Source organism: Sinohyriopsis cumingii, chromosome 1 (assembly GCF_028554795.1).
Source record: "Sinohyriopsis cumingii isolate HCF-2022 chromosome 1, ASM2855479v2, whole genome shotgun sequence".
In the NCBI taxonomy this organism is placed as follows: Eukaryota; Metazoa; Mollusca; class Bivalvia; order Unionida; family Unionidae; genus Sinohyriopsis; species Sinohyriopsis cumingii.
In genome coordinates, this window is record NC_142961.1 from 142925664 (window position 1) to 142939639 (window position 13976).

The 13976-nt window shown below is 35.4% G+C and overlaps 1 protein-coding gene across 1 annotated transcript in view; it reads right to left on the bottom strand.

Moving 5' to 3' along the window:
* Positions 1–3688: 3688 nt before the first annotated feature.
* Positions 3689–13976, bottom strand: part of LOC149808053 (ribosome biogenesis protein BRX1 homolog) — a 28678-nt gene continuing 18390 nt past the window's right edge. The window contains exons 7-10 of the mRNA XM_089949100.1: positions 13409–13459; positions 11216–11351; positions 7835–7929; positions 3689–4008 (exon numbers count right to left, since the gene is read on the bottom strand). Of these exons, the coding sequence (XP_089805226.1) occupies positions 3820–4008; positions 7835–7929; positions 11216–11351; positions 13409–13459 (471 nt within the window). The 3' untranslated portion in view covers positions 3689–3819. The remainder of the gene's footprint in view (positions 4009–7834; positions 7930–11215; positions 11352–13408; positions 13460–13976) is intronic.

The window sequence follows — 13976 nt, forward strand, 5'->3', positions numbered from 1 at the left end:
ATAAAAAAAAACATTTTAACTGCAAGTGTGATACGAGTTTTAACCATCTGAAATTACTGGAGTTATATATGAAACTAGCAAGGTATCAACCATCAGTTAAGCAACCTGAGCTTGGTTGTGTCATCTTTACATTTAGCCAAGATATATGTCCATTTGAAATCTGATCCCAGTATGTCTAACAATATAAAGCAATTCTATGTAATGACTGTATCATAATCCAGTGAGTGCCATAAATAGTAAACTGTATGCCTGCCCCTACTTAAGTTTGACTTAAATAACAATTTTCTTAGAGTTACCGTGACCTTCACATACAAAAACTAAAGTTTCTTTAATATGCCTTCGCAATTGCAAACCATCCCAAAAATTCAGTCAAGGAACTCGATATAGAACAAAATTTATTGAACAAACCCAATTTTTCTTGGAGCCACAATGACTTTTGCCTTTGACATTCTGACCCCAAAATCACCTCGACACTTCATTGTACGAAGATCATTTTCCAACAGCCAATTTTTTTGCTTTTTTTAATACACAAAATGTCAAACCCTAATCATTCTTGTAATTAAATCTCATCTGCAATTACCATAACATAGCAAGTTTATGAATTCTTTTTTAAAGAAATTTGCATCTTATGAATTTTGTTTCAAAACCATCTACAGGTTCAGCACTTTGGATAAACTTAAAACTCTACCAAGTAATTTTGTGGACCACACACACAATGTTGAGCTGCATCTTACACAAAAAACAAATCTGCACTTGCACAGTGCATTTGCAACTTACTGGTCAATCCTATGGAACGTAACCTTGAATGTATGCCTTACTATATCAAATACTTACAAAACAAAAATTGACAGAAAGTTGCAAATGCATGAAACTAGATTTTCATTTGCAACTTCTGTCAATAAAATCAAAGAAATAACCATGGTTGTCCAAATAGACTGCAGTTTCCATTTTGCAAGGACTTTTCTTGCAAACAAAATGTATGATTTTTCTGTAAATAACAATGCTAACTTTCAATTTTTGTCTCCGAAATAGCCAAGTTGGTCACAAATCAGAAAGTCGATTTTTTTTGTGGAGAATATTTTTAAAATAAGACCAAGCACTACTATTACAAATTGTGTCATACTTGTTCATTGCATTATGTCACGATTTCAGATGAGGCACAAGCTAATTCTCTTTACAAAAATGTAATTTCCTGTGAAAAATTAGGACAACCTAATCCAACCATTTTTGTCATTTATATTTATACATCAGGCTATGAAAGTAAGGCAAGTTTACAACAACAACAAAAAAAGAGGGGGGCAGCATATTTTGCCAAAGAGTGAGCTTAATTTTCTACACACAGCTTCTCGAGCAAGTTTGGTATATCAAAAAAAAGAAAAAAAATTGTCTTTTCCTCATGGCTTTGCCACTAGTTAAAATACATTTGTAGTATCACACAATGAAATAAATGTATTATCTAGTATTATTGTAGGAAAAGTAAACACCCTCTATTTATTCCTAAGCCCTTTTAACAGGTACATAATTGACATCTGATGTTAATTCAGTGCCAGCTCCTAAATCCAGTAAAAACCACTTGTCAGACTTCCATTTAGCAAGCACAAGACTTTTAAGCACTTTTCTTGCAAAAAACAGGCAACTCATGGTGAACATATATCTTACTTGGGAGGACTGGATTTGCTAGATAGTGGATGTACTCCTAACATGTTATTATTAGGTAAGTACAGTGGCATAAATATTTTTCTCCCATAATCTTTATCTCTACAAGTGGTAAAGGCTCAACATGAAAATGGGTAAATGTGACCTAAGCAAAGTAGTCCAATGACTGGTGGTTCAGGCCCCTGAACTGCTGTCCAACAATTGGATGGGTAAAACTGGTAACCGTTCACCCATCTATCTCGGGTCCAACACCACAAAGCTACATCGCCAAGTTTACTGTAAATCACTTAACTCCAAAGCACTCACGATAGTTCCTCATTGCAAGTCTCAGCTTAGATATTCTTCAGTGCTCAAAAACTCTATTAGCTAGACACCTGTGGCCCCTCTAATTTCAGATTGGGCCCATCCTGTATTTTACAAGAGGTGTCTGTCGGGATTGGGAAGACAAAAAAAAAAAATCAAATTTGTCACAGAAAACTTTGATGAAACTGATGAAATGCAGATATGTATTTTCAAGAAGTTGACATACCTGCCATAACGCGGCACAATCTAAATCAGATCACCACTGTCCTACACAAAATGGAGATTTTAATCAAATTGTAACTTGGCATGTCACGCAAAAAACACAATTTGTACTCCCAATCCCCCCGACAAGAAAACAATTTTCAGTCATCTTTGAAAATAAAAACACTACAATCAATATATGCCCGTTACATGTAGCATATATAAACAGTAAACAATCATGACTGGAGCTGATGTAAAACTATTGTTTGGGCAATTATATTGGTAATTAAAAGGCAAAGAGGTCAGGTACAAACCACAATTTCACATATTACAGCTAGTGAGATGTGTTTAAAGACTGCAGTGGGTGAGTACATTTTGCTAATTTGCAAATAGAGACATGGAACAACTCAATATAGGTAATCAAAGGATGTTAGATGCATGTAGGAGGATAAAAGTTATTATGTATTATTGCTTCAAGTGAAAAGCAAATCTGGTAGTAAATTAAGTTTCTCCAAAAATAATTATCCAATTATTTACAGATGCATCCACATGCAACACAAGATGCAAAAGTCAAAGAAAATGCACTAATCAAAGAAAACTGGTAATATAAACAGTCATCCAAATAAACAAAAGTGACTCGTACATGAATAATAGACCACTGTATTCTATATCATTAAAAGAAAGTTAGGGACCAGATGATTGCTGATACAATATAATTTAACATCATTTGTTGCTGTTGTTGTTGTAGGGTTCAACGCCCTTTTTCAGATCACGATAGGCTATACATGGTGGCCAGTATTAATGGTGGAGGAAGATCCCGGGAAAACCCCGGAAAGAACTACCAACCCACGAGAAGCTACTGGCAAGTTTTCCCACATACCCACATTGGCTGAATCCTAGACGCAAACCCATGCAGACAAAGGTGAGATGGCAGTTATCTGTAACGGAGAGCATTTTAGACCACTCGGCCACTCGGGGCCCCAATATCATTTTAAGATGTCCAAGAACATCTTACAACATGATATCAGTCTGTCTTAATACATTTTTCTTTTATATATCTATTTTGATATCTGAAAGTTCTATGTGATGGAATAATCAAAGTGCTTAAATACGCCTTATAGGTTTTTGATAGTATGCTTTTGGCACAATTTAGTTACTCATTGAAAGATGCATTTATATAATAATTTTGAGGAGTTTTGAAGTAACAGATTCCATAGTATGGATGGTAAAACAATCACACAAATGTGTCCTGTTGACTGTATATACTCACTTGTAAGTTGGAGCCAAATGCAAGCAACTCAGACCCTGATATGCTGTCACATAATGTGCAGGTAGATCAGGATCCATGTCGTTTGATCAGTCCTAAAGAACTCCATGGACCTAGATCTGCTGGCACATTATGCAATGGCAGATATGGGTCATCCAACTTGTGAGTATATATGGCATATTTTCATTAAAAGTTTAACTATGAAGTAAAAATGCACCAATCGATGTGAAAGATGGGTTGTGCTGAATGAAAACAACAATACCAAAATTAAAGTTTTAATGAATATTATACACTGTACGCAGATTCGTGCATGTTCCCGTGGAAACTTGACAAGAAACTTGTCTGATCTAAAACTGAGTGCAGTCCCAAGAATTTCTTGCAACACGAGTGACTCAATCTGCCTTTCGGTAGAAAGTGTTTTTGGCTGCACCAGTTGCTTCCTCTGGTCTAATAGTTACAAAAACATCATCTGTTGGGTCCAATATGTAGCTCTGTCCAGTGTTCCTCGTTTCCAATGACTTCTTGGCATGGATTCTGTTTATGTATTTCTGAGCTACTTTGGCCCTCAGTGCTCTTCTATGCTGTGAAAAAAAGAGAGAAGATTACCAAATATGGGATCTTCACATTTCCATTTGTGTGCATGAGAAAAAAATATCTTTCAACTAAATTAAACTAAATGATAATAGTTACTGTCATCACCCGAAGATGTGAACAAATTGCTTTTATTGCACAAAGTTTCAAAGAGTTATTGCCCTCACTGACTTGCAGATGAATTGCAAAGCATGGCAAAATCTTGTGAATGCAACTAGTGTTGCAAATTTATTCAATCACCCTGAAACTTGGTAAATATTTAGGTCATCATCTTAATGTATGTATATCAACAAATCTCCCACAATTTTGTACAAGTTATTGCCCTTTGTACAAGCTATTGCCCTTTTTGTCTTGCAATTAAATGCAGTGTAAGGCAAAATCTTGTGAATGCAACTAGTCTAAGATTTCCTTGGATTACCATGTAATGGTCACCATCTTAAGATACAAATATCGACAAATCACTTTGCCCTAAAAATTTTAAAACCGGCTTTTGCCCTTTTATCTTGAATACAGTGAATCTGTCCAGCAGAGTCTTGTTAGCAAAACTAGTCCCACAGGCTCTGAAGGACTGCTATGAAACTTGGTAAAACTAGTCCCACAGGCTCTGAAGGACTGCTATGAAACTTGGTAAAACTACTCCACAGGCTCCGAAGGACTGCTATGAAACTTGGTAAAACTAGTCCCACAGGCTCAGAAGGACTGCTATGAAACTTGGTAAAACTAGTGCCACAGGCTTTGAAGGACTGCTATGAAACTGGGTAAAACTAGTCCTACATTTTGTTACATAGACTGCAATGTCTCCAAAAGTTCATGATTCCTTTAGCTGGTACATCTTCATGCAGTTCACATAAAACATGTCTTTCTCACAGGGTGCAAATCAACATGCATGACAAGAATGTGTTCCACTGTCAGTGTACACTTGTATGGTATGCACTCTGGTGGTGACTCAACTTTAAGGAGGTATGTGCAAGTCAGGTATGTCCATTTGATATGTGATCAGCACAATACCATGTCCTCTCTACAATTAGTTCTATATGAGGATACAATTCCCTAACACTTGATCTGAAGTTTGTGGAGTTTTCATTCCACATTTTGCCAAGTATGACAAAAATTTGGTTTTTGAGAGGTTTCCATGTAGTTCACAGACTTAGGTAAGGTTGTAATTAATGAAAATTAAACTGAGGCATTATCCAGTAATTGGCTAAAGATGGTATCACGGGGTAGGGTGTCAATGGCAGTTCCAATCTTGTCTCCATCTCTTGAACTATGTGCAGGAATGTATGGCTTCATTAAGAGAATCTAATTTAGCTGAATTCACTCCGAAACTGAATAGGATTTGAGTTGAGGACTTCTGAATCCAAAAAGGTAAAATATTTTGAGAGGTTATGATAATAGTGATTTGTGAATACAGAATTCTGCAATAACTGCAAAGAGTTCTTCTGCTTCTAGGTGAGGGCAAAAAGGTGCAATTAAATTCGGATTCTGAGTGCACAATGTTTGGGATTCAGAGAGGGCCGTAGAGAGTGATCATGGGCCCTGGGGTAAGAAACACCCAAGCCTCTCCTAGTTCTTGTTCAAACAAAATATTTCTTTTATACAATTAAAAAGTGGTGCTCGACCCAGGGCCCCGGAGATATGTTCCCGGTTGACCCCCCTTTTGTCAGCCCTGTATTCAGACCTGAAGTCTACATCATATCTAGGAACTCCATGAAACTTTGTTATGGTCACCATTTAAGATATACAAATCAACAAGCCGTCCTGCATTTTATATTAGAGTTACTGCCCTTTTTCTTTTGCAGCAGTGCAATACAGGATCTTGGAATGCAACAAGCCCTACAGTTAATGATGGATCAGTGTGAAAATGGAAACATTATTAAGGTCATCTCAGATGGGCCTATGGACAGATCACAATACTCCTGTGAGTTTTGTTAGAGCTTTTGCTTGCTTTGACTTGGTGTCAAATGCAGTGTATGACTGAATATTGTGAATGCACCCACTCGCAATTTTCAATCAATTACCAGGACACTTTGTACATGTTATAATCACCTTAAATTACACATAAAGAAAGCACTATGCTCTCATGACTTTTGTTACAGTTATTACCCTTTTTTGGCAGCAGATGAATGCTTTGCAAGACAATCTTGTGAATGCAATCTGAGCAGTGTTTTATGGATCACTTTAAAACCTAGGACATAATAAAAACTCCTTAAGTATGCAAATTCACTCAAATACACAGACATAATTCTAAAACATAAAACAATGCCAAGTTGGCATTAATTTCTTTACCATGAGATAGGCCTAATACTGTACCCATACATTTGGACAAGGGCACAACTGTTATGCTTTTAATGGGAAGCAGGTTATTTCTTTCACACCTAACCATTTTATTTACAAATAAGGAAATATTTATCTGATTTCATTTAGGAAAAATCTGTTAACGTTTCCTCTAATGACTTGCTCTGGAATTTTTTCTGTTTTACAGCTAACTGGAGATACGAGATATTATCCTGACTAAAAAATGTATGGTTCTTTATAAAAATGTTTTTGTTCAAACCTAGTGATGCTAGTGTTCATGAATATGGGCCAAAATTACAAACCTAGTGATGCTAGTGTTTATGAACCTATCATGGGCCAAAATTACAAACCTAGTGACGCTAGCGTTCATGAACCTATCATGGGCCAAAATTACAAACCTAGTGATGATAGTGTTCATGAACCTATCATGGGCCAAAATTACAAACCTAGTGATGATAGTGTTTATGAACCTATCATGGGCCAAAATTACAAACCTAGTGACGCTAGTGTTCATGAACCTATCATGGGCCAAAATTACAAACTTAGTGATGCTAGTGTTCATGAACCTATCATGGGCCAAAATTACAAACCTAGTGATGCTAGCGTTCATGAACCTATCATGGGCCAAAATTACAAACCTAGTGATGCTAGTGTTCATGAACCTATCATGGGCCAAAATTACAAACCTAGTGATGCTAGTGTTTATGAACCTATCATGGGCCAAAATTACAAACCTAGTGATGCTAGCGTTCATGAACCTATCATGGGCCAAAATTACAAACCTAGTGATGCTAGTGTTCATGAACCTATCATGGGCCAAAATTACAAAACTAGTGATGCTAGCGTTCATGAACATGGGCCAAAATTACAAACCTAAAAACAATTATAAATCAAGCTTCAGCTGTAAACAAGAAAAACAAATCAGCTGGACAACAAGTTTTTTAAAATTTAAAATGGTAATAAAAATTAGATTTGAAACTGATAGCAAAGTAGATTTCTTTCTTATTCCCAAGTAACAGTAAATGGTAAACAAAATTTAGTAAAAATATGATTTTGCAAGTTTATTTTTATTCACTCATGAAAAACTGCAAGTAGTAAAAGGTTTAATTCTAGCCCAGAATAGTGTCTCCCAAATTTCACGGCAAGTTATCAAAATCTGTAGTACTAGTTACACCCACAAGAATTACCATATACAGTCTACACCAAAAAGGGACACAGCTCTGCATGTTAATCCATGGAAACATTATCAACCAAATTTCAACACAATCTATGGAACCATGTGATCGTACTTGCACATGCACAAATTCTGGGATGTATGCCTATCACGTACATATGGAATTAATGGACAGGCCTAATGCTAAACTGTTGCAAACATTCAAACTGGACTGTAATCTTTATTTTTTAGTTATAATGTTGGTTCTCATTTTTCAGTTTTGAAAATGAATACCTTGGCCTTGAACAGTCTTTGAATTTTGTCATACAAATCCAGTTTGACACCTGGGGATCCTGCTGTTAAATTACCTCGTTGGGTGAAATGTAGTGTGGATTCACATACAGGGTTGTGCCTCCAAAGCTGCCTTCAAACATTCGAATGGGATTCAACACAAAACGGGGACCTGTAAATAGAGAAGTTTCACTGGAATAAAAGTGAAGAAATACTTTGTCCTGTTTTTACTTCAACCCCTACTTGTTGTTTGAGTATCGCCTCATAAAGCTGCACTGCTGCTTAATTGGTATTATTAAATTACAACATGAGGGAAATACTTAAAAATTTTCTTTATCATTTGATATGCAATTTAAGATTTGCATTATGTCTATTCAGTTAACAAATTACCAAAATATGTGCAATGAACAGCCCTTTTAACAAAATCCTTGTTATTCTGGGTTGTAAATGTGTGGTAATTTATATAAAAGTGATGTGTATTCGCCTTTATAACAAAATCCTTCTTATTCTGGGTTGTAAATATGTGGTAATTTATATAAAAGTGATGTGCATTTCCCTTTATTAATGAAGTACCAAGTTTGGTAGATTTTTTTGTGCATGCTACAAAAATCAAAATTTCCAAAGAGACCAACTGAACAAATGATCGATCATTGGCTTTCTCTACTTATCAATCAAATGTTAACAGACAACTATTTAAAATTTCCAGACACCAAATATGTTGTTCAAAGCTGATAAAAACTAAAACATCCAAGGTGGATTATGAGCTAATGCATGTTTCACCTGTACTCAAAAATGGGTAAAAGACAAATGCCAGATTTTGAAACGACTTTGATTACCCACATTGTCATATTAATAAAAAAAGTTGACACTCTACAACTCATTACTCAGTGTGATTAGCCAGAAGACTCAATGTAGACAACTCACATTATTGGTAGAGTCAATTAATTAACTAGCAGTTGTCTGCTCTTTTCCAGTAAGCTAATACTGGGTCAAATTTATTTGTAATAAAGTAGTCAACATCACCAATACATTTCACATCACCAATACATTTCACAATGTCTTGCCCTTGTAGTGAGATTGAATTGATGATTTATTTCCTTAATACTCTCATACTGGACTTAGTTTCTCAGTTTTCATATAAACAGACCTTAATCTGCAAACACATTATGTGATGACAGAGCTGGGTCTACATTATTTACAGTTGGACTTGAAGCAAGTGTATATAGTACTGTAAATGGTGCCTTATATGCCCACCCATGTTCAATTGTCCTCTAGTATAGCAGGACATGGTTGACCTTGGGGATTCATTTTTTTCCAATTTACAATACATTACAATATCATACTAAACAATACAGCATAGTAAAATACCATACCATACAATACAACAGATAATACAATACATACTACAATACAACAGCACAGTATAAATATACTAATGTACAATACAATACAGTACATTTATTTAAGATGCAGACCCTAGATATTCTTAATAGTAAGCCATGTCTGAATTGGAAGATTACTGGCCAACAGGTTTCAATGACCTGTATTTTTTGTCAAAAAAAAGCTGCTCCTGGTGTAACCTATGAACTTAATATAAAACAAAATATCATTTGAAAAACTAATAAACTTGCCTAAAATGTTCAACTTAACTTAAGTAATTTCACAATATGTATTGTCACATGAATTTATTCTCCAATACTATTGATGCTGAAGTTATTTCATGTGCATGTCAGTGTTCACATTGTAATTAAGTCACAATAAATTGTTAATTTTTGCAGCAGACATACTTATACATCTCTCTTTTCATAACAAGTCTGTAAAATAAACACCCAAGTACATCAACTATATACAAGTCTGTAAAATAAACACCCAAGTACATCAACTATATACAAGTCTGTAAAATAAACACCCAAGTACATCAACTATATACAAGTCTGTAAAATAAACACCCAAGTACATCAACTATATACAAGTCTGTAAAATAAACACCCAAGTACATCAACTATATACAAGTCTGTAAAATAAACACCCAAGTACATCAACTATATACAAGTCTGTAAAATAAACACCCAAGTACATCAACTATATACAAGTCTGTAAAATAAACACCCAAGTACATCAACTATATACAAGTCTGTAAAATAAACACCCAAGTACATCAACTATATACAAGTCTGTAAAATAAACACCCAAGTACATCAACTATATACAAGTCTGTAAAATAAACACCCAAGTACATCAACTATATACAAGTCTGTAAAATAAACACCCAAGTACATCAACTATATACAAGTCTGTAAAATAAACACCCAAGTACATCAACTATATACAAGTCTGTAAAATAAACACCCAAGTACATCAACTATATACAAGTCTGTAAAATAAACACCCAAGTACATCAACTATATACAAGTCTGTAAAATAAACACCCAAGTACATCAACTATATACAAGTCTGTAAAATAAACACCCAAGTACATCAACTATATACAAATAATCCCATACATTCACTTGTCTTTTTCTCCACTGGACACAACCTGTTGATATACCAGTCAAGCTCATTTTTTTACAACTTTTGCAAAGATTTCTTTAGCCTTCCTGTTTGTCACCACTGACTTTTTTGGCTCAATGTGCAATTGTTTCTTTTCCTTCTCAATGACAGCCTTGCTCCTTTCAAGCTGGTACTTGTATTGGCGACATGCAATACACATATTCTGACAGAAGGCTACATCTGTTCTCTCATGCAAGAAATCTTTCTTCTTATAGTAATTAACTGCACTTTTTCCAGATGCCTTCTGAGCTTTAATTTTTCTGCATGCAGCTTCTTTTGCAGGTGCTGTTCCAAACACAATTACCGTAATTCAGATCTTTCCTGCAGATAAACTGATCAACTAAATTTCCATCAACTTTTTCCTCCAGCCATTACCATTTCCATACATTTTTTAAGCCTTTATCTAAACTTTTTGTGTCATGGTCTCTCTCAACAACTCAAGATGCCATGTATTGCAAGCTTGCTTCTTCTTTCCATTGTCATCAGTTTCCATTACATGAAGATTCATTGGATGAATTTAAATTTTTGACCAATCAGAATAGTCTTTACGAGACTCTTGTGCTAACTAATATATGGAACAAATACTTTACAAGGGTCGTTGCCGAATGTGACAGGACAGACCATTTTTTGTAAAAATCAGATCGAAGATGATAAAAAAAACTGACTATATCAAGAAATATCTGATTCAAGTCAGGAGAAAACAGAAAAATCATGTCTGGTGAAAGTACAGCATACATGTTGCTTGTGAAAAAAAATTGTAGATTTTTCTCCAGGTATTCCAGTTTCCATCTAAAAAATTATGTTAGCCACAATGTGTGCCCAAAAAAGGTACTTCATACAAGCTGTGTGAAGTTTTTCTATATCAACATAACACAGTTAAAATATTTTTACATGCTGCTGTATCTTACCAATTTCTACCAGTGATCCATCTTCTTCAAGTATCTGGTAATTCCTGAACCATATTCGGTTGTCCAGTATAGAAAAAGTGAAGACATGATCAAAGAATGGCTGACTCTTGGGATGATGGTTGGGTGTGCTAAATGTCTGGAAAAAGATGGGCAAATATTGTTATCACAAAGAAGTAATTCTCATTTCTGAATGAAGAACTGTAAACACATGATTTGTTAGCTTCTATGTTTATGTGTTGTCTGAAAGAAAAGACTGGGGCTGACCTTTACTATGAAACACTTTTTCACGTAATGCCAGAATTAATACTCTGGATTGAAGATAATCTGTCAAATACTGCAAACATTACAAGTGGGTTTTGCCTAATGCTTGTGAGCTGTGGCCTTAATAGATTTAATTAAAGATGCTATGATTAGGATGGTACATTTTAAGCGACATGCTGTACAACTACGTCACCATTTGTATAAACATGGGGGTTTTTGGCCAATTTTTGTTTACAAAATTCATGATAATCTCAATATAATGAATTTTTAGAGCATAACAATACTTGTATGTCTACCCAGTCATTTTCTCCCTGGGCCATTTAGGCTGATTATTTCAAAACTGAAAGTAAACACTAAAATACCTATGGTATTCAAGAAAAAGAACACAGAACAAATGCTATGGAACACCGGTACAGTGCTAATACTGTGCTGCTATGAATTGATAATCAAATGCTATGGAACACCGGTACAGGGCCAATACTGTGCTGCAATGAATTGACAATCAAATGCTGTGGAACACGGTACAGTGCTAATAATGTGCTGCTATGAATTGATAATCAAAAACTATGGAACACTGGTAAAGGGCTATACTGTGCTGCTATGAATTGACAATCAAATGCTATGGAACACCGGTACAGGGCTAATACTGTGCTGCTATGAATTGACAATCTAATGCTATGGAACACCAGTACAGTGCTAATACTGTGCTGCTATGAATTGATAATCAAATGCTATGGAACACCGGTACAGGGCTAATACTGTGCTGCTATGAATTGATAATCAAACACTATGGACACCGGTACAGGGCTAATACTGTGCTGCTATGAATTGACAATCAAATGCTATGGAACACCAGTACAGTGCTAATACTGTGCTGCTATGAATTGATAATCAAATGCTATGGACACCGGTACAGGGCTAATACTGTGCTGCTATGAATTGATAATCAAATGCTATGGACACCGGTACAGTGCTAATACTGTGCTGCTATGAATTGATAATCAAATGCTATGGAACACTGGTACAGTGTTAATACTGTGCTGCTATGAATTGATAATCAAATGCTATGGACACCGGTACAGTGCTAATACTGTGCTGCCATGAATTGATAATCAAATGCTATGGAACACTGGTACAGTGCTAATACTGTGCTGCTATGAATTGACAATCAAATGCTATGGAACACCGGTACAGTGCTAATACTGTGCTGCTATGAATTGATAATCAAATGCTATGGAACACTGGTACAGTGCTAATACTGTGCTGCTATGAATTGACAATCAAATGCTATGGAACACCGGTACAGTGCTAATACTGTGCTGCTATGAATTGATAATCAAATGATATGGACACCGGTACAGTGCTAATACTGTGCTGCTATGAATTGATAATCAAATGCTATGGAACACTGGTACAGTGTTAATACTGTGCTGCTATGAATTGATAATCAAATGCTATGGACACTGGTACAGTGCTAATACTGTGCTGCTATGAATTGATAATCAAATGCTATGGAACACCGGTACAGTGCTAATACTGTGTTGCAATGAATTGACAATCAAATGCTATGGAACATCGGTACAGGGCTAATACTGTGCTGCTATCAATTGATAATCAAATGCTATGGAACACCGGTACAGTGCTAATACTGTGTTGCAATGAATTCACAATCAAATGCTATGGAACACCGGTACAGGGCTAATACTGTGCTGCTATGAATTGATAATCAAATGCTATGGGACACCAGTACAGTGCTAATACTGTGCTGCTATGAATTGATAATCAAATGCTATGGAACACTGGTACAGTGCTAATACTGTGCTGCAATGAATTGACAATCAAATGCTATGGAACACCAGTACAGTGCTAATACTGTGCTGCAATGAATTGACAATCAGAAGACTAATGATAAAAAACAAATTCCCCACTTACCTGAATGAAGAGTTCCTTCATTAAACTCCAATGTATTTCCTTATCAAAGGTCTGTAACAAAGGAAAAAGAATAGTGAGACAAAAACAATAACCAAACCAGTACACGTTTACTACATGGACAATACAACCATAGAATTTTGTGAACTTCCACTAAGCCATTTAGAAGACAGGGCAACTTAAAGATGGACCAATGAATTAAATTGCTATGGTTAAATCTGAAGCCAGGGGATAAGAAAAACTACATTTAGGTACCTATTATTTCTCCAATAATGTCCAAAGAATAGATGGAGATGATTAATGTGATTCAATACAAAGAGACCATAACATTCATGTGTAAGCATACCAATGGCCAGCCAAAATGATGAAATCATGTTACATACATGTACATAGTCTACAAGTTGAATAAAGCCAAAACATGCAGGCTGGTTCTATTCCTCTGGCATATTAATTAATTCAAATTTGATTTCTAATAAATGTAATTATCATGGTTCAATAATGCATCACATTACAAAATGGCCAGATTAATTGAAAATGTTCTATGAAATTCTGGTAACAAAGTGAAATTAAC